General features: G+C 37.9%; 1 protein-coding gene across 1 annotated transcript; it reads left to right on the top strand.

The window, feature by feature from the left end:
• The first annotated feature begins 8,657 nt into the window (after positions 1-8,657).
• LOC124789408 (longitudinals lacking protein, isoforms A/B/D/L-like) lies at positions 8,658-13,022 on the top strand. The gene is made up of 2 exons (XM_047256751.1): positions 8,658-8,888; positions 12,266-13,022. Exons 1-2 carry the CDS (start codon positions 8,834-8,836, stop codon positions 12,526-12,528), a joined length of 318 nt encoding a protein of 105 aa, XP_047112707.1. The 5' UTR covers positions 8,658-8,833; the 3' UTR covers positions 12,529-13,022.
• Positions 13,023-22,884: the final 9,862 nt, after the last annotated feature.

Here is a 22,884-nt window from a genome sequence, read left to right as displayed (position 1 = left end):
ATTGTTTAAGAGAGAATCAGAAGTAGTTGTTCTCTTGTGGAGAACTGCAAGTTGCCAACGGAGAGAACAGCTGAACACCTTGATTGTGTGGAGTGTGACAAAGACAGAGTACACTGGTGACATAACAAAGTACTCCTCTCTCTCTCTCTCTCTCTCTCTCTCTCTCTCTCTCTCTCTCTCTCTCTGCACAGAATGTATCACATGGCCACCTTCTAACTTGCACACCACAATAATGCCGCCTGAGAACAGAGACTTCAGAGTAACATAGAAATTTTTCTCGCTGCAATTTCAATTCTTGAAAAAGACAGTGATGATAAATTATCACTGATAAAAATATTTTTATACTTAGTTTGCAGGACATTAAGAATTACAGCAAATTAAAATCTTCATTTATATTCCATAAACCTGGAACATAGCTCATAACCTGAAATACTAGCAAGTGAAAGAAAAATTCTATAAGTTGTAAGTGTGAAACTAAATTGTAGGTGCTCATCACTCATAAATTCAATGTGTTCCATTTTAAAAGTTGTAGACTAGGTGTTACATATATAACCATACATACTGCAATAATGTTAGTAACAAGTTGAGTGTTACATGTAATATTTATCTTGGTTGATGTGATATAAAAAACCAGTGGTGTGTAACACAAGTTTATTTTTAATTAAAACAAATGCAAAAGTAACTTTGTTTCTAAGTTATATTGACGCAACTTCCAGTGTCAGACATATTTTGCTTGATATTTTAATTTCGTACATCAAATTCCAAATTTTTATCTGTGCTATTTTTCATTCATTCATTCATTCATTCATTCATTCATTGTGTTTCATAAATCTCATCATAAAGGGAAACTTCAGGGTTTCTGTATGGGTCCAGGTGTATATAAAAAAGGTGATTCGGCTTTCAGAAAGTGCAGTAATGTTTAACTGTCATTACACTGTCATAAACTATTTGTGTTTACTCAACTTTGCAGAAAGCTGCTGTGGTCTCTGTATTCAATATATGCGTTTTGTCTCCTACTGCTATTCTAACACCTGCGTGGCCATGCAGGTAGTTATTGTGGAACAACAAGTATCTACATGACATAAGAATAAAGGCTTGTTTACAGTGAAGAGTTCTGTTCATCTAACAACAATGGTTAAGTCTAGAATGAAGATAATCAGATAATTTGTAGCACAGCCAATAAGTTATGCTTTTGATTGCCTTCTGAATTAATGTGAGATCTGAATTTCGTACATTGTATTGGAATGGAACATAATGATGACTTTGGCATCAGAATTCAGACCCACACTCTCCGTCCACAGGCATGTCAGATTTTTGATTGTGTGACGTTTAATTTTTATCATAAGGTTATTGGTTCAAAAACTACAGCTTGCACATGAAAATCCATAAATTTCTGTGTACTAGTTTTCGGAGAGATAGTGTCGTGATTAGGGATGGGGGTGTGGGGTGGATGGCTGTGGGAGGAGGGGGGGGGGGGGGGGGGAGTGTACTCACAAGGGGGACAAATACACTCCTGGAAATGGAAAAAAGAACACATTGACACCGGTGTGTCAGACCCACCATACTTGCTCCGGACACTGCGAGAGGGCTGTACAAGCAATGATCACACGCACGGCACAGCGGACACACCAGGAACCGCGGTGTTGGCCGTCGAATGGCGCTAGCTGCGCAGCATTTGTGCACCGCTGCCGTCAGTGTCAGCCAGTTTGCCGTGGCATACGGAGCTCCATCGCAGTCTTTAACACTAGCAGCATGCCGCGACAGCGTGGACGTGAACCATATGTGCAGTTGACGGACTTTGAGCGAGGGCGTATAGTGGGCATGCGGGAGGCCGGGTGGACGTACCGCCGAATTGCTCAACACGTGGGGCGTGAGGTCTCCACAGTACATCGATGTTGTTGCCAGTGGTCGGCGGAAGGTGCACGTGCCCGTCGACCTGGGACCGGACCGCAGCGACGCACGGATGCACGCCAAGACCGTAGGATCCTACGCAGTACCGTAGGGGACCGCACCGCCACTTCCCAGCAAATTAGGGACACTGTTGCTCCTGGGGTATCGGCGAGGACCATTCGCAACCGTCTCCATGAAGCTGGGCTACGGTCCCGCACATCGTTAGGCCGTCTTCCGCTCACGCCCCAACATCGTGCAGCCCGCCTCCAGTGGTGTCGCGACAGGCGTGAATGGAGGGACGAATGGAGACGTGTCGTCTTCAGCGATGAGAGTCGCTTCTGCCTTGGTGCCAATGATGGTCGTATGCGTGTTTGGCGCCGTACAGGTGAGCGCCACAATCAGGACTGCATACGACCGAGGCACACAGGGCCAACACCCGGCATCATGGTGTGGGGAGCGATCTCCTACACTGGCCGTACACCACTGGTGATCGTCGAGGGGACACTGAATAGTGCACGGTACATCCAAACCGTCATCGAACCCATCGTTCTACCATTCCTAGACCGGCAAGGGAACTTGCTGTTCCAACAGGACAGTGCACGTCCGCATGTATCCCGTGCCACCCAACGTGCTCTAGAAGGTGTAAGTCAACTACCCTGGCCAGCAAGATCTCCGGATCTGTCCCCCATTGAGCATGTTTGGGATTGGATGAAGCGTCGTCTCACGTGGTCTGCACGTCCAGCACGAACGCTGGTCCAACTGAGGCGCCAGGTGGAAATGGCATGGCAAGCCGTTCCACAGGACTACATCCAGCATCTCTACGATCGTCTCCATGGGAGAATAGCAGCCTGCATTGCTGCGAAAGGTGGATATACACTGTACTAGCGCCGACATTGTGCATGCTCTGTTGCCTGTGTCTATGTGCCTGTGGTTCTGTCAGTGTGATCATGTGATGTATCTGACCCCAGGAATGTGTCAATAAAGTTTCCCCTTCCTGGGACAATGAATTCACGGTGTTCTTATTTCAATTTCCAGGAGTGTATAAAATCTGTCATAAGTAAGAGGACAATATGAAGTGAATTGCTTGCATTTAAATTGATATGTAAAGGCATATGAAATATTAAATAAAAATACGTGTTACAACTAGGGAATTGTTTAAAGAAACATGAATGTTGTATGATGGAGTAATTTTTACCTCTGTAATAGGAATGAAGGAAGTAGTCTGTGCCATAGCTAAAGGCTTTATAACTGAATGTACAGCAATGTTGCAGATCTGTGTTAATGGCAGGTCAACATAATCTATATTAAAAAAGTTATAGGTATTAGATGTAAGTTTCCCGCAGCTATCACCTTACCTGATGTTTATAAAATATACGCAAGGAATTATAGACAATATAATTGAAGGAAACATTCCACGTGGGAAAAATTATATATAAAAACAAAGATGAGGTGACTTACCGAACGAAAGCGCTGGCAGGTCGATAGACACACAAACAAACACAAACATACACACAAAATTCAAGCTTTCGCAACAAACTGTTGCCTCATCAGGAAAGAGGGAAGGAGAGGGGAAGATGAAAGGAAGTGGGTTTTAAGGGAGAGGGTAAGGAGTCATTCCAATCCCGGGAGCGGAAAGACTTACCTTAGGGGGAAAAAAGGACAGGTATACACTCGCACACACGCACATATCCATCCACACATACAGACACAATATGTCTGCTTGTGTCTGTATGTGTGGATCGATATATGAGTGTGTGCGAGTGTATACCTGTCCTTTTTTCCCCCTAAGGTAAGTCTTTCCGCTCCCGGGATTGGAATGACTCTTTACCCTCTCCCTTAAAACCCACTTCCTTTCGTCTTCCCCTCTCCTTCCCTCTTTCCTGATGAGGCAACAGTTTGTTGCGAAAGCTTGAATTTTGTGTGTATGTTTGTGTTTGTTTGTGTGTCTATCGACCTGCCAGCGCTTTCGTTCGGCAAGTCACCTCATCTTTGTATTTATATATGATGAATTATAGACAATGTAATAGCTGGAAACAGGGAATAATAGTATGTCCTGGTAATTGACAACAAACGCAGCTCTTACGTTATTGAGGTGTGGAAAAACTTTAAGAATAGTGTAAATACACTAATTTGTTGTGAAACAAAGGTATCGCAAAATTTCTGGTTATATAATGGAAACTTCTAAGGTTTACATGTTGTGGAGTTGTTGTTTGTATACCCAGTTGCGTAAACAGTTTTGGAGCAGGTTTAACGATGTATGGAAAATATTACATTCTGTGCAACAAGTTTGTGTTTCCAAATGAATGTTCTTCCCAAAACATAATAACTTATGAATGAATAAAGATATGGAAAGTAAGCCAACTTTTTGACCGCTTCATTGATGCAGTTTGGTCTAGAACAACAGTTGCTTATGTTACGTTTAACACAATACTTGCAGAATTCCAAAATACTTGTTGTGACAGGTCTTTGCCTTAAGAGTGACAAAGTTTGTATCAAATCTATAGTGACTTTTACAGGTGATGTGCTATGGCAGCCTCTAGTAAGTGTTACTGCTCTGTTACACATTATGTATAGTTCCAAAAAAGATGCACAAATGTTTAGAGCAACTACACACCTTTTATCTCACCATTGCCTGCAGGAATACATCACTTGCACATGCCATAAATGCAGTACAAGGAGTAAATGGGGAAATGACCTGTGAAACCCATTAGTGATTTAAATAAAAGAGTGACTGAATGAGAACTTAATGTTATTTATGTATAATAAACATGAGATTTATAGATAATCAGCATGCCTAAATTCAAAGCTTTGAGCAGTGTATTGCACATATTGCCTTTCTCCCACCTTTGTATGAAATTGCATACTTTCATGTACAGATCTATACTTGCTGTATTTTTCTAAGGTAAAGGGTAGTTGATTTCTCGCCTGTTACTTAAATATTAGGGAATGAGCTGTTAATTGTATACTTCATGACATATCACAAAACTCTCCAAAAGTGTTTTGTGATTTGCATACAGAAAATACTAGTTTGTGAAATTTTGCTGGATAAATATTTTTATGCTGTTGGTCATTTGATTGATGGACTGTATAGCAGGAAGAGAGGAACAAAGAAAAATTAGGGTTTAATGTCCCATCGGTGACAAGCTTAACAGAGATGAGGCACAAGCTCGGACAGGGTAAGTAGTGGGAAGAAATTTGGCAGTGTCAACTTCAAAAGAACCAGCACATCAGTAATCTGAAATTATTGAGGAAAACGATGGAAAACCAGAATCTGAAGGCCTGAGCGGGAATTTGAACTGCTGTCCTTCGGAATGCTGGTCCATTATTTTACCACTGAACCACCTTGCTCAGGGTCCATTAGGAAGTCCTTTGTAGAATCTGGGTTATGACTTATGCCAAGTTTTGTTGGAGGAGGTTCTAACTTTTCTTGAATATAATTGTAACATTATAAGGAGACGCGTGACAGGCCAGTAGTTACATTCATGACACAAAATGCAAAGTACTGCAGCTAGTCATACATAAAAGAGAGAAAAAAATTTTATCTACATTTTGGAAATGTGTGTCCTGTTCTTAGGGAGGAAACAATCCTAGTTTGAGAAAGTCTCATCTGTTGTGAAGACAAGGGGCAATTAAGATGGAGGAAGATGTCCTACAGAATATAGAATATTTTGTACCATTTTGGGAACTTTGAACACGTGAGTTAGCAGTGAAGCTAGCCTAATTACTAATATACGAATTTACACATTCCTTATCATAGGACTTAAAAAATAGGATAACAACACTTTTATTGTAGAGAAACTTCATGGAAATGACATGTTACCTTTATGATTGACTACAATAGCTGTGTGAGTAGAATGCGTTTTTTGTATTTTTCTTGAAATATTTAACCAACTGCACGAGAGTTCTTGCTTTTTGTAAGGTTATTATATATCTTAATTTTGGTAGAACACATGAAACCTTGAAAATATTATGTATTAATGGTACTATTTCTTACATATATTGTTCTGCGCTTTTCATTTAAACTACCATTCTTAGCATGTGATTATGAAACTTGATGTATGTGTACTATCAAGCATTATTTACTCATTTTCTTTAATAATGTTACTAACCTTGATCTTTGATTGCCTCCTCTGTTCTATATCGTTTTGATTTTGGTATTAATAATTTTGTATATAGTGTGCAAGGATTTTAAATTTTTTGCAGGTGTTCTCAAAATGTGCAGTACTTCTTTCGAAAGTTAACATCAGTTGCTCATCCCTGTGTGTTGTAACTATTTGTTGCAGTTCTCCCTTTGTGGTATTTTAATTTCATTTGTCATCTACTGTTTCTTTTATGATCTGTTGTTTCTTTTTTGTTGTATTCATTCACACTTTACCCTTACACTTTGGAAATAGATTTTTCCATGGAGACAAATATAGATTTTTTCACAGAGACAAACATATGTAGAGTTACATTAAACAACTCTGCTCTCCCCCTCCTCTCCTCTCCCACCATCCGTATGCCTTAACATTAAAAACTGTTCAATTAAGGTGTCACTGTGCTACCTAAGTCTATGTTGAAAGTCTGCCACTGTGATAACCCTGTAAGTTTTAAGTAATGTACATGTCACTTACTTGTCTCTGCAAATATTATCATTGTAGTCTGGGTAAACTATTACTGGTCTTTTTTGGTTGACAAGTAACACGTTTGTGTTTTAAAGTTTTCCCAATAGTATCTGAAACATAGGCATGTGGCTTTCACTGGGGCTTTATAAATACTTATTTGAAACATGTTGATGTTATACCAGTATAAAAGATAGTGCTTCATTGTGTGGTCTTACTTTGAATTATTTGTAGCTTTTTTAACGTATATGACAAGTCATTTTCACTCTTTGATTCTCCAATAAATGGCTACTTATTTATAATTCCCTGCATTACACAACTGTTTTCCTGTTTTTAAATGGTGTTCAATTAGGGGTCAGTACATCAGATTTGGGTTGTTATTTCTGGCGAATTTTATCCAGTATTAAGGTTTTTGAATAAAGTCTTGTTGGGTTTTTATCTGTGTCAAGTGGTTGTATGTCCATGAGCTTTCAGCCAAGTCTTCCTCTACTATTGGAAAGTGGTACCTGATGGCTGGTCAGTTGCTGCTCTTATCCATGATCATATATAAGCATGATGCTGCCTGTAACATCAGCAGTACGCAGTCCATCACGATAGAAGGCATGTGGCATTACAACCAGTACCATAGCTATGAACAAATGAGGACAGTATTCACACGACAGTTAGTTCCTGCCTGACAATGGCCGAGAAGCTCTCCACCAGAAGCTCAGGGATGTATAACCACAAAATGTGGGTGGAAGGCCAAGATGATTTTATTCAGACATAACATCGTGAGATCATGCATTTGTATATGAAAGTTATTTGTTTCATTTTTAACCACCTAATTGTTAAGAATATTACACTACATTTGTCGCTCAATTTGTCTTTATTCATCATGTTTGAGTTATCACAGTCTTTCTCTGTGCTATCAATTTTAATAAAATTGTTGAACTGAAAAGGATACTTCTTTGATACCAGTAACTGCAGGCATTTAGCAGCTGTTTTTGTGGTTTTCTCACCTTCTGTTTTAGCAGGTTTGGTTACTGAAAAGAAAATAGGTTGATAACTGAAGGTATGGATGCTTGAAGAAACATTTCTTTCCTGAAGGAATGCTCTGTGAATATGGGAGTGTCTGCAGATGTCATGAAGAGCAGCAGTCATATTGTTTCTTGTGAGGGGCAATACACTAGATTGAAGAGCTGTTACATTTTCTGTAACTAGGTTTTTCAGCCCCTTGTTGTAGTATAGTGATTAATTGATTAGACTAAGAATGAATTGTGGTGCAGAACTGTTAACAAAGGCAAGATAAAATACTTTTGTCCATTTTGTAATGGATCAAATAATGGTTTAGGTAAGTGCAAAGTAAAAATAATTTTCGTATAACAACATTTTGCCCCATGTGCAGTTCTAGACATGTGACTTAGTAATTCTGGATACTAGAAAGAAAGCAGCAAGGCTGGTGAACTGAGTCAAAAATGGTAGACTCCACAGTAACACTGTAGTAAAAAAAAATGTTGACAAGTCTAAGTGGAACTTTGGATTTTGAAGTCCGTTGGAATGGAAGAAAGTATAGTTAACTGTAAATACATATTGTGGTGCTATGTATTTATGTTATATTTGGTACAGGAAGGGCACTACCAAATCAGTAGTACCTTTCACTATAACAGAGAACGGGTTGCTGTTGATTTATAAATTAATGAAGCAGAATTGAAACTAGACTGAGAGCAACAGTGAAATGGAGAATATCCCACAAGAAAACAGCTGTAATTGTGGTAAAATATTGGGAGAAAGAGCTTTGAACTAAACAAGATGTTATAATCATAGCTAAACCTTTAACATACAGCACAGATTTGCCTTCAAAATTCAGAGAACTTCTGCAAAAAGACACTAGCATAACTAAGTGGTAGATCAAGAATATGTAGTGCTTTGTTTATAATGATCTCATCATTTCTGAGTCTGTGAGATGAATAATTGGTTTTAAGTTTTTACTTGTGAGAAAATGAAATCTCTTCCTGTCATGAAAATGAAAGCTCTCCCTGTCATGACTAACTTTGTTAAATGTAAGTGGCCATTGCTGTAGAGTTTCTCAAAGCAGAATATTTTATTATTGAGTGCTAATAAATAATTTTAATTAGCATAGATTGCATTCTGTCTTTCAGGGATATTTTCACTTCACAAGATTCCCTCTCTGGGTGTAAATATTGCTGCAAATATTCTAGGACCAACAGCAGTTCTATTCGAATGCAACGTCTGTGGCCGAGCATACCGTCACCGTGAGACTTTGACAAGACACCAACGTGTGGAATGTGGCAAAGAGGCACACCTGCATTGTAGTCAGTGCCATTACAAAACTAAACACAAACATGATTTGGTTAGGCATCAGAGAGCCAGGCATGGTGTCTTTCATCATTACCAGTTGTGAGCGTTATTTGGAGCTGTTTGAATAAAAAAATAACAAAATGTCAGAGAAGTATAAAAGATTGCTTTTGTTTACTTGAATATGTATTAAAACTGGAAGTGCAATGTTTTCTTTCATTTAAATATTGTTTTTATTTGGTGATCTCACTTTTCAGCATTCAGTTTTATTTCATAAAATGTAGTATTTGAAGTTAAAAGTTGTACATGAAGCTAACTGTTAGTAAGCTGCTTGTCAAGTGGGATGGAAACAAGGATGCATCAAGCAAAATACAGTCAATGGCATTAAACACCATGTTGTTCAGCGATTCATCTAGTTGTTTATTATCATTACATAATGCTATCAACAAAAATAATCAATTTTTGAAAATGTATGTATAAGATAAATAAAAAATCTACTCACCAAAAGATGGAAGGAAGACACACAAATAAAAGGTGTTACAGTTTGCTAGCTTTTGGAGACAGTGGCTCCTTGTTCTGGCAGAAGGGTTGGAGGGGAAAGAAGAGGGGTGAAGGGAAAGGATGGGTGAGGTTTAGGAAAAAAGGGTCAAGTGGGATTTGCCATACAGGATAAGAAAGAAATTATTTCCTTCTCATCAAGTCCATTAACTCCCTCACTGGCAGTTGCTAGGGCATAATATCATTTATTATCTCTACCTTTCTTGTACCCCAACCCACATACTGCACCATACCCTTTTACTCAGTTTTGAATGGTTTCTCTGAGTCTTGCCCCTGCCGTATTGTTCTTCTCTTAGGCTAAAGTCCATATCCAATGTAAATTGTTGGTACTTGTATGGCTGCATTACAGGATGAAGCACATGTAGTGGTGTGTACTTCTAAAATTAAAAGTATCGTATAGTACAACAGCTGTAGAAGCATTTGAATGTTTTCGAGAATGTATCCTCCTGATATAATCATATACAGAGCTACATATCACTGGTTGAGAGGGTGCGGCAGATAACTCAGGACAAAATTAGAAACAAATTTCAATTAAAGTGTTGGAGAGCTGCATAAAATCTGTAAAAGTCAGATGATGTGCTGAGGCAATCGGATCATGTTGTTCTCAGTGTCCTGTAAGCTGTGGTATTAAGGGCAGTAACTCTTCATTTGTGGATAGACGCTATGCATAAAAAAAACCTAGATTTCAGGGCATCCAGAAGTAATATTGTCAAATAACCCAGCAGAGAACTGCTAAAGTTCATAATTCAAACATCTAGCACATTTCAGGTTACTTCAGTTACATTTTCAGATATTGTTGAATCCAGTTATTTTTGCCTCATGTGCGTAACACTTTTTCCATTTTCTTTTACATCCTGTATTACTGTGTATGGTTGGAATTGATATAATGTTCATTGTTAACACCTACTGACTTAGTTTGGTATGAAATAAGTTTTGTGCGCCAAGTAATTTTTGTCAATGCTAAAAATGTGTATAATAAAACTAAACAACTGGTAACCCATGTGGGATGTAGTGACTCCAATTTGCCCAAGTTCTCAAAACCATTGCACTGTCCAGAAAATCGAAATCCCAAACCTGTATTACAGATGGCGCTCCGACTTGGCAAAGTCTGTTGTATGACCAGTGGGTAGCAGAGGTTATGATGATAATTTATTTTAGAGCTGGTGAGGACTTATATTTACAGTACATTACACTTGATTCATAATTACAGCATTTTATCTTGTATATTACTTTTAATATTCTTTTCATTCAGTACTGCTTAAATGACATGACAGGTGCAGCAATGGAAATATGGGTACACATATTTAAGGAGATGAAAAAAAAAAAAAATTCTTACTCTGTCTTTGTCTACAGCCTTATGTTGTGGTACGACTGTTAGTCTACAGGTCTTGCATTCAAATCACACTACTTCAGATTTGAACTGAACTAAATATAGATTGCAGTGTTGAAGTCTTAACAAAACAAATGTATATTTCCCCTGTTCATAATGGAACGAATAACAGTTGTGTAAATTAAAATACGTAGAATACATTTTTCCCCAGCTGCAGTCTAGGGATGTAAATTAGTAACAGTAGTTACAGTGAAAAAATCTGCAAGGCAAAGGATGTAAGTTACAAATGTTTAACTCCACAGTAATGCTGTAGGACAAAAACAAGAAGAGTAAATTAATTTGGTATTCTGAAATCATTTCCAAACCATGATGATAAGGTAAATTGTAAATACTTATGGTACTATCATATATTTGCACAACTTTGATGCTTTTACACAGACAGCTAGCAGAAAAGTATTGAGGACATGTGTTTACATCAAAAGATGCCAATTGCTGCCCTTCTGGGAGAAATGTAAGACATCACACCATTCATGTACAGGAGGTAACAATGAATAACAGATTTAATGACTACAAGGAATGAGACACTCTTGTTTTATAAGTAAGGGAAACAGACTCTAAACCAGTGCAAGAATAATAGTTAAGTAGGGAATGCTCCACAAGAAAACAATTACAATGGTGGTAAAAAGTTGGTGAAAAGAATTTAAATAAATAAGGTGCTATAATCATATAAAGCTTAAACCAACAGCATAGATTTACCTTTAAAATGCAGAGAACATACGAAAAAAAGGCCTTTGGTAACTACATGGTAGTTTAAGAAAAATAAACGCTTTATTTATTTTGCTCTCAAAATTTCTGTGTGCTGTGATGAAACTGATTTTAAATTGTCACTTGTAGTTTAATGTGAAAGTGCCTGCTCATTACATTATATAATCCATACTGCTGTGTCAGATAAGAGAGATGATGTGCATCTTCATGTTTTCGTGGCGTAAAGACTGTTCCATAAAATTTCGGATGTGCAGCCGCATAAATTCAATTTCTTCTTTTAATATTTCAGCTGAATACCGTCCAGCCATCTTCATAGTGAGCCGAGGTGACTAACACGCCAGCACTTGCTCTACCTTTTTAATCTTGAGGACCGAACCACTGCGTGTGCAGCCCGGAGCGTTAGTCACCTCAGCTCACTCTGAAGATCGCTGGACGGTATTCAGCCGAAATATTAGAAAAAGAAGCAGAATTTATGTGGCTGAGTGCCCGGAAATGGAGCAAGAAAGATGATGATATGTGCCGTAATTATTATAACTTGCTATAATCTTTAATGGAATGATAATATTAATTTTTAAAACTTCTTGAACAGTGCTCAATGGAGTAATTTAATAATAGTGAGTTTTGTGTCACACTTTTTTGATGATGTCTTTCTGTTGTTTCATAACATCAGATATTTTATTAAAAGTAAGTAGACATTGCTATGAGATTATGTTGAGTTTTTCACGGTAGACAGCTTTTGAAAAGAATTCCTTCTTTACCGTAAAATATTTTTGTTGAATGTTTTGTAAGTATTTTTAATTGGCATAGACTGCATTCTGTCTTTCAGGGATATTTTCACTTCACCAGATTCCACCTGTGGATATAAACATCGCTGCAAATATTCTAGGATCTACAGCAGTTCTATTCAGATGTGACGCCTGTGGCCGTGTGTACCGTCATCGCGACACTCTGACAAGGCATCAGCGTGTGGAGTGTGGCAAAGAGGCTCACCTCCACTGTAGCCACTGTCATTACAAAACTAAATACAAACATAACTTGGTTAGGCACCAAGGAAATAGACATGCTGACATCCATCCTTGCCACTTGTGAAACTTGATTTTGAGTATTGTAACTTTTTTATTTTTGATCAGTAAGTTAGTAAAATATCAGATAGTGGTTGAAATATAGCCTTTCCTTTCTTCTGATATTAAATGTGGAAGTATAATGTTTTATTTCACTGCACCAGTGTTTCTATCTAATGATATTGCCCATTGCAGACTTTTGGTTCACAGATTGCAGAAATTGAAGTGAAAAAGCTAACTTATAGCAAGCTGGTTTACATGAAAGCTAAAAAGAAGGATAGATAAAGTAAAACACTATAAACCCAGAAAAATATCACACTTTTCAGCTAGCCTTCCAGTATATTATTACCAGTACTTAGTACTGTTATTATTAATTTCAATCTGAGATAAAAAAATTTGCTGATATTGTTGTATAATTAAACATAGCTTTGAAATGTATGACACTGACAGTGATTGACCATCATTAAATGATATGACAGCTACATTCTCCATTTGCTGTTAATGGTTTGACTTACTGAAATATATTACTACTGTAAATCAACATTTATTATTTCTATCCTCTTCCCACCTCTTCTCAAACAATGTGTATTGTACCCTTCTACACTCCACTGAATGATATCACTGTAATTTACCCCTCTGTATTGTGCATTTCATAAAATAAATGCATATCCAGTGCACATTCTTTCTACTTGCCTGATTACATTTCAAAGAAATACATCTTCATGTCGAAATGTTTTGAAAGAAACCTAAAATTTTAGTTATTGCACATAGTAACAAGCATCACAGATTGACTTTCTTCCAAACTATAACTCCTGATACAATTGTCATTATATTCATTCTCATACTGAGTATGAAGTTGTCAATTTTATGATGTATGATAACAAAAACAATTCTTCCTAAGTTTTAGGGGTACAATTAAATGCCAGAAAGGGGTCAGAGATACGGGTGTATATCTATTCGACAATCTTTCAGAGTGTAGTGAATGTGTTGTGTGTTATTTGATGAAATTAAGACTGATGGAGAGAATTCTCTATTGGGTAACTCTTATTCCACGGGAGAGATCCTTCACGGGGACTCTTCTGTGTAATGTAGTTCTAATTGACATTTCAGTATTATAGTATTGAATCTCTTTACTTATTATTGTATTGTATTTGACTTGAATGAAATGTGTGAGGGATTACGGTGTCTTTAAGTATGCTTTCACCTTGTTGTTGTTCTTGTTGTGGTCTTCAGTCCAGAGACTGTTTTGATGCAGCTCTACAATGCTACTGTATCATGTGCAAGCTTCTTCATCTCCCAGTACCTGCTGCAACCTACATCCTTCTGAATCTGCTTAGTGTATTCATCTCTTGGTCTCCTTCTATGATTTTTACCCTCCACACTGACCTCCAATACTAAATTGGTGATCCCTTGATGCTTCAGAACATGTCCTACCAACCAATCCCTTCTTCTAGTCAAATTCTGCCTCAAATTCCTCTTCTCACCAATTCTATTCAGTACCTCCTCCTCATTAGTCATGTGATCTACCCATCTAATCTTCAGCATTCTTCTGTGGCACCATGTTTCGAAAACTTCTATTCTCTTCTAATCTAAACAATTTATCGTCCATGTTTCACTTCCAAACATGGCTACACTCTATGCAAATACTTTCAAAACGACTTCCTGACACTTAAATCTATACTCGATGTTAACAAGTTTCTCTTCTTCAGACATGCTTTCCTTGCCATTGCCAGTCTGCATTTTATATCCTCTCTACTTCGACCATCATCAGTTATTATGCTCCCAAAATAGCAAATGTCCTTTACTACTTTAAGTGTCTCATTTCCTAATCTTATTCCCTCAGCATCACCCAACTTAATTCAACTACATTCCATTATCCTTGTTTTGCTTTTGTTGTTGTTCATCTTACATCCTCCTTTCAAGACACTGTCCATTCAGTTCAACTGATCTTCCAAGTCCTTTGCTGTCTCTGACAGAATTACAATGTCGTCGGTGAACCTCAAACTTTTTATTTCTTCTCCATGGAATTTCAGCATACTTAGAAGTATCAAATTTCAAGTAACAGCTACATATCTCTTGTTTTCTTGTTAAAATTTACTTTCTTTGGCAAAACAAAGTGGAGTTTGCACAATGTCATCTCGCTAACATACTGATACACTTGCAGTTGTGACAGAATCTTGAAACAGTGGTTTTAGTGGAGGAAGTGCAGTCAAGTCAGGTCAAAAGTTTATGAAACATTACATTTTCAGTAGAAAAACAAATGTGTAATTTCTTAACTTATCTCATTGCAAAGTCACACTAATTCTCATTTCAGTCTCATTGACAAAGGCTATGGCTTAAAATTTAGTTGTGAAATTGTGATAATCTTTCCTGTGTGTCTGCCTGCGGCTCAGTGGTCGTCTTTACAGGGAGTTGCTACCTATCCTCATTATTGTTGATTCTCAGAGTATTCGCACAAGTTATCTGTTGCATAGATTGATCACCGCAGTCTCATTTCATCAATATGCTGTCTGTGACTCGTGAATAGCAGAGCAGATTTCTGCGACGGGCCAAAACCGCAGGCCATTTCTGCGGGTATCTCTAATGGATTGGGCCTGCCGATGTGAAGTCTGTCATTTCCCACAAATGTGCAGGCCCTGCTTGTTGGATCTAGTCTCACTGATCTGCCCGCAGGCCGGATTTGTTTTTGTGTGGCGTAATGCAGTGGATTTTCATGTGCAAGGGCAGAAGCACAAGTTGATGGGGATCTGCCTTGTGTTTTAGCTAACGATGAGACGTGTGTGTCTAGGGTTTTTAAGTTTTGTGATGTGTCTGGACTCTGGCCTAAACTTTTAGGCTGGAGGTTTTTGTGTATTGCAGAGTGGCTGACTCCTCCCTTTTTTCCTTGCGGTCAGCCAGCCACTTCCATCTGCTACATTGTTTTAGCTCCCTCTACCATTTTCTTCCTGTGTTGTCCATGTTTTACTGCTGACGCCCTGCTTCATCCCACGCTTCGGTGTGGGTGAGCACATATTTTTCAATGATTGTTCCCCGTGTTTTATGTTCCGTTTTATGTCAATGTTCTGAGTTGTTTTTTTTTTTTTTTTTTTTGACACCCGTCTCCCTATGATACTGAACGGGCACTGAAGACCTTGCTGTCGTGCGCCCACAAACCCCTCTACTACTACTACTGGATTTTCATGGTTTATCCATGAACCAGGACTGCGGTGCTCCTCAGCAGGACAGAGACCACAGGCAATGGATTTCAGAAATTGCGACTCGCACCATAGTTATACTGTACAGTGCAGCATTTTATAGACATTTTATTTATTCTTATACATTTTGGCATTTCGAAAGTACTTTATTTATTAGAAGGTAAGGGTGATAAGGAGAAGAGAGTTGCGGGAGTCACTGCCAGTTTGTATGCTATGTACTCATATACTGTATTTCTCAAAAGAAAAATCACACAATAGGTGTAAAGTAATAAACATTACACACTGGTAATAACCAACAATAATAAACATAGTAGAACCTACATTTTATAGGAGGTCATCTGTAATGTTAGTTAACATTGCATTTGTAACAAGTAAAACTTGCTGCCTCTTGAAAACCAATCACTCAGAAGTATCAAATTTCAAGTAACAGCTACGTATCTCTTGTTTTATTGTTAAAATTTACTTTCTTTGGCAAAACAAAGTGGAGTTTGCACAATGCCATCTCACTAACATCCTGACACCCTTTCATTTGTGACGGAATCCTGAAACAGTGGTTTATTAAATGAGTAAGTGCAGTCAAGTCAGGTCAAAAGTTTATGAAACATCACATTTTCAGTAGAAAAACAAATGTGTGATTTCTTAACTTATCTCATTGCAAAGCCACACTAATTATCATTTCAGTAGCTATCGAAGACCTAGAAAAGTTACATCATTCAATTACATAAGTCTGCTGTTACCCATATAATGTGGTAGATTCCACATCCTTAGTAGAAAAATACTCAAATGTTTCTGTACTATCATTTGCCAAAATCTCATTTAATTAACGTGGACCATTTATGAGGCATGAGGGAAGCTGTGAATATTTTATTATCGCATTTGGTTGGTACAGTCTCAAGGTTGGGCCTCGACAAACATGCAGACGGGCTGCAGCCATCAAAGAATCAACTGGGAATATCCATGACCCATCAGGAAAATCCTTTTTTTGTGTGGCATCTCGCCTTTGAAGATGCAACAACTTTTGATTGTTGCAGAAATGTTGTCAACAAACAACTTTCCGTCTTCAGCCATGTTTCAACTCTTGCAGTGATCTGGTTGTATATAATGGTGAAACCAAGTAAGGTGAAATTCAATGCTGAATGGCTGAATGACGGAGGTTTGAGGCCATTAAGGCCCATAACACATCAGAATTTCAAACATACTGCACAGTATGCAGCAAGTCTTTTGCTCTCAGCAACTTGGGAAGATGACTTAATCGGCCATGTGGAAGGAGCTAAGCACTTCAAGGCAGTCAAGAAGACAGTGGACATTTGTATTTTTCGTCATTACTTGGTAAGTGAAGTTCTACGACTGTTAAGTGATGTGTAGACTCTTAAAGGCTGCCCAGCATCTCACTAATCTTAATATGATTTTATTTTCAATGACTGCATTGTTTTTGACCCTGCCATTTTCATAATGGAATAGGCCCTTAAAAGGGTATTCCAATAATGCTTTAAAACATAGCATGGCGAACAGGAACATCGGGCAAGCTGGAAAACCTAGCCAACAGAGGGGCACTCAAAAGAAACCAACATACTTTGGCATTTTCAACATACCCTTGTGCAGCTTAATGTAACCTATCCTTTTCTAATGTCAAGTTTTGACATCATTATGGAAACTTGCCTGTGATTTTTCAGTGAAGGAGGAGGATCGGCAAGGTACACCTTGCCGCCCTGCTTGCCCGATGTTTATGTTCTTCTTGCTTCCTCTTTAGATGAGGTAATTTCATTAATCTCTTCTTCATCGTGCTTGCGTTCTGAAACCAGACATACCCATCTACTGACAACCACTGTTCTTCCCCTGATAGTACATAACTGTAAACTCTCCTGGTTGAGGTTGGAGAATCCCAGTTTTCAGTTTTCGCTCCCACCTCCCAATTTTCAGTTTTTGCTCCCACCTCCCAATTATTCCATTATTTCTCCTGATTTTTAGCTAATGGTCGTCAAGCCCAAAATGGTTGTTTTGAAAACCCATCTTTCAGTTTTTGGCCAGTTGTGGAAAGTCCTTTGCTTATTAGTCTGTTTAATCGATGTACTTCTCAGAGTTTGTAGAAATCAGGAAGTCATGTGCGATGTGTTATAGATTGTACTTCCTCCTCTTTCCTGGCGCATATTGTTAAATGTATACTCATATTGCACAGATTCGTGCTCTGTCTGGACTTGGGGTTTGTGTATTGTCACTGTGTCAGTACTGCCAAAGTGGTTTTCCCACTAAATCTGGCGGTTTTGAGTGACTGTGTAATGGTTAGTGGGAATTATGGTAGATTTCAAACATATTGGGGTGATTTTACAGTAAAATTGCTTTTAAAAATCACTTGATCCATTCAACATACAGAAAATAGCACTATTTAATTTATTAACATTTACTATCTCTTGAATTTATATCATCTAAACATTTATAATACACTGTATTCTGTCTTTGTACCTGTATTGTTGTGTATTCCAGTAGTAATAAATCTGAAGCTGAATGCATTGTGCATACCTACAGTGCCAGTGTTAATGTGGTGTTTTATACATCACTGGATATCGTTTTAGTGCTAAACATAGGGAAAATAAAGGCATAGTATGATGTGCTGAATACCTAGGCGATAGTAAACTTGCAAACTGGTAAGAAGGAAATTTGGTGATGACACAAGAGCATCTTGCAATTTTGTTGTAGTACTATGTTAGCACCTTATGCTGACATATAAGCCATAGTGGAAGATAACACAAGACAGCTGCCACACCCTAGACAATGATACCTTTCAAAACCATGAAAGAATCTTTAGAAATGAATCAAGCTGAGGCTTCCCTTGCATTGTTTGCCATTGTGCAATCATATCATGTGGCCACATGAGTGAGTTGTACATGACTAAATTCAGACAATGATGTTGCCAGAAAACTTCAAATACGTAGGACAAAGTGTAGTGCAGTTATAAATATGATTTTGTGAAAAACTTGCAAGATATTGGTGACAGCATGTATAACACTGTAATTAATGAATCAACTGACATTAGTGTGTCCAAACGTTTAGGAATAACAATGATATATTAAGTGTTGCAACCAAAACAATCATTTCAACATTTTTGAAATCAGCTGACATCAGACATTTTCATTCTGTTTTCTTGGAGCAATTTTGCAACAATTTCCATGCACTATTACATGAAGGAAAGATATATTGATTGCATTTTATAATCTTTATCTATGTGACTGGCCTGCAATTCACATGTAAGTGTGTGGTAGAGGGTTTGTCATACCATTTTCAAATTATTTCTTTACCAGACTGTCTCAAATAGCATGCAGAAGAAATGAACACCTAAATATTTCTGTTCACACTCTGTTTTATTTTATTATGACGACGCTTTCTCCATATATAGATGGGGGTCAACAAAATATTTCCACATTCAGAGGAGAAAGTTGGTGATTGAAATTTTTTAAACAGCTCTCGTCACAACAAAAAACGCCTTTGTTTTAATGATTGCCACCCCAGGTCATGTATCATTTCTGTGACACTCTCTCCTGTATCACAATAGTACAAAACAAACTTCCCTTCTTTGGTCTTTTCTCTGTCAATCCTGTCTGGTAACGATCCCATACCGTGCAGCAGTACTGTAGTAGAGGACAGACAAGTGTAGTGTAGGCTGTCACTATAATGGACTTGCTGCATCTTCTAAGTGTCTGCCACCAAAGCACAGTCTTTGCTTCACATTCCCCATACATTATGTATATGGTCTTTCCAATTAAAGTTGTTCGTAATTGTAATTGCTATGTACTTAATTTAATTTACAGCCTTGAGATTCGTGTGATTTATCACACTTTGTCACACTTTTCTTTATTTACAGTCAGTTTCCACTTTTTGCACAATACAGATATTTTGTCTTTGCTGATGTGACATTTGTATATCACATAGTGGGAAAAGTGGTGTTTAAAGCCACCAAGAAAATGTTAAGTTTGTGGGGGAAAAAATGGAATTTGATGTTAGAATTACTTACATCATTTACAATTTGCCAATTAATTGCACTGACAATGCAAGTGAACATTTTCAGAAAAGTGTTGTCAGATAGCAATATAATGAAAAAATACAGCTCTGCAAGAACAAAACTGTCACAATCACAGAAGAAGTGGTCAAAAAACACCCCAGCCTAATTCCGCAGTTGAACTACGCTACAGACAACAGGTGTGGAATTGATACTTTGGTTAGTTCCAGTATTTTTATATCCATTACAGAGCTTTTTGACGTCACAGGAAAAGACTCACATCATTTGTCTTGAGACCGTACTGAAAATGACCAGCAGTTTTTGATCATTTCTACCTCCTGATGTTTTTAAACTGCATCTCCTGATGTTTAGTTGTAGAGTTTGGCAGATATGTAGTGTCACAAGGATCATGTCATTGTCTTATTTGGATATTTGATTATTTCAAGGGTGCTGATACTTCTGGATCAAACACCCTGTCACCTAGCAGTATAACTGGGGATAATGAAAATGCTCCCTTTATACGTAATAAGATTGTGGTGACTTGTGAATCGGGAAGCTTGCAGTTGAAGTCAGTTTGTCGACCTCCCAGCTATTGCAGCCTGGCTTTACCTCCACCGCTGCCACTAACGCTACATCAACTAACAGTCGTATTGTCACCTCCACCACTGCCGCTAACACTGCATTGGCTAACAGTTGTACTTCACAGTGTCTGATTCAGGATGATGTTACAAGGGCAGAAGTATTATGGACTTTGCAGGCCCTCAAAAGTCATGTGTTCTGTTCTACCACAGGAAGGTGGACTGCTTTGTTTCTGGTCATGTTCCCTAACAATAATGTAGCTAGTAAGATGCAGCTTGGGCAGCCCAAGATATCATACAGTATTGTTCATGGTTTAGCTCTGCACTTTAGGAAAAATATTTTTGAAGATCTTGAAGGAGACATTCCTTTGTAATCTTATTTGATCAGAGCCTTAACAAGGCATTTGCAGCAAATGGTTATTGCTCTCATATTTTGGCACAAAGTTAACAAACAAGCTGAAATGCACTGTTTTCATCTGTATGTTAGGTCATATCACTGCTGCTGATATATTGGATGGTTCTAAGATAGAAATTCCTGATCTGAATCTTACCAACATGCTTCAGTTATCAATGGATGGTCCTAATGTCAATTGAGCATTCTTGAAGAATTTGTGTCTTGATCTGAAGAGTATTCAGGGGATCAGTGCATCAACTTTTGGGACAGTGCATCAACTTTTATTGATATGAGATCTTGTGGTCTTCATACAATTCATCACATTTTCAAGACTGCAGCCTTAAAGACTAACTAGGATGTTGTACCTTTTCTGAGATTGATGTATAATGTAAGTGCAAGAAAAGATGACTATAAAAGATTTAATAAACCCAAAAATTCGACCTTTCCTAAACATTTTGCTCCAGTGAGGATGTGTTGACTGGGGTGTGAAAATTATCCTCTTTCTGAAGATTTATGCGGGCCAAGTAAAGGACCACAAGATTAAAATAGATACAGCCGGCGAGAGATGTTGAAGTACCTTGAAGATCCTCTGCTGCTGGCTAAAACATCTTTTTTTAGCTTCGTTTTGGGGCAGGTCATGCCCGTTTTGAGGGAATTCCAATATGTGGCCCCCATGGCACCTTTCCAATACAGTGCTTTGTCATTTCTATTTGCTGATATGAAGTCCTTAGTTATTAAGGTTGAAGTATTATCTGCTGCAAAATCAGTGTGTTATATGAAACTTGATAATAAAGCTAATCTTATCTCTGTGCAGTCTGAGCTCAGAAAAGTAAAAGTGCCTGCCAATGATATTTTAACTTTCAGGACTGGGTGCAGCAACTTTCTAATCATCCTAAAGTCATCTTTGACGTACAGTATTCGTAGATACATAAGCTTTTGTGATAAATAGTGGCCCAAGAACTAGCAAGACTTGAATGCCTTGCAGAAATTTTCTTCACAGAATTGGATAAGTGCTAAGGACTGAGATGAAATTGAGAAAGAATTTGTGCAACTTTTTGGTAAGGATGTATTTTTAGTTCTCTGTGCAAACTGCAAGAGGACTGAGATGGGAACTGATCACATGTGGAGGGACTTATTTGATGGTGATACCACCTGTCAGCATTCTTAAAGCTTTCTTCAAAAGATTCTCTTTCTGAGCCATGTTCAAGTCTCTGTAGAGCAAGGTTTTTCCATTAATAAAGAGTGTATGAGAGTCAGCCAAGCCAAGTCATTGATAGCCATATGTCAAGTGTATGATGACCTGGCGATGTCTTCAAGATTGTCGTTAACAAGAGAATAATTCTGAACTATCGCAGTGCTTGAGATCAGTATGGTCAGGCTTTAAAGCGGAAGCAACATGAAGAAATTAAAGGACAGGAGGCCAAAAAGTCACAGATACTGGCCAAAAGGGCCACTGTACTAAGTGGAATTGATGAAGAGATTTGAACTGGTTGTTTGAAAAAATACGGAATATTATTATTTGGTAGAGAAAAGTCACTAAATTTACCCCAGTGCTGTTCTTATTTTTTAAACTTTATTGTTATGTTATATTACATTTTTTTATGTTTGTCTGGTCTGATGCATTATCTTGCCAGGAAAGTTCATAAATCCTATATGACAGGATGAAGGTGTTACCAAAGTATGAAACCTAATGGGAAAGGTGACTGAAAAGACCTCTGTCTACATTTTGATGGTCAGTTTGCCCAGAGTGTCGGGATATAAATGTGTGTTTTATACACTGTAATTTATGTCCATTTTTTCCAAACCTCCTTGTAATATTTAGTGCCAGAAACTTGACCGCAGCAGACAGCCCATAACAATCTATGCTGATTTAGGGAAATAATGGCCAAGCAGCTTATGTGCCAGATGTTTACTGCTCACAAGGAAAAGAAAATTCATAAATAAATTAGTTAAAAAACATGTTACTTTTTGGAAACAGATTGTATTTCAAGCCATGTATCTAAAAACATTTGTTACTCCAGTTCTATCAGTTGTGAAGGAATCTCTCAACCATTTTGTGGAGGAACCTCTTACTTTCCGGCCTTTTCAGGCATGTGTCGTTACCCATAACACTGCTTCATTCTGTCAGTATCTATCTCAACTTTCCAATTCAAATGGAGTTCAATGCAAGAGTGTAGGTTTGTGTCCTAATGCAGCACACACTTCTAATGTGTCAGGAGGGTGCATG

The sequence above is a fragment of the Schistocerca piceifrons genome, chromosome 3 (genome assembly GCF_021461385.2).
Source record: "Schistocerca piceifrons isolate TAMUIC-IGC-003096 chromosome 3, iqSchPice1.1, whole genome shotgun sequence".
Lineage (NCBI taxonomy): Eukaryota > Metazoa > Arthropoda > Insecta > Orthoptera > Acrididae > Schistocerca > Schistocerca piceifrons.
The sequence above is the reverse complement of the archived record's forward strand: the minus strand, read 5'-3'. Positions and strand labels throughout refer to the sequence as shown.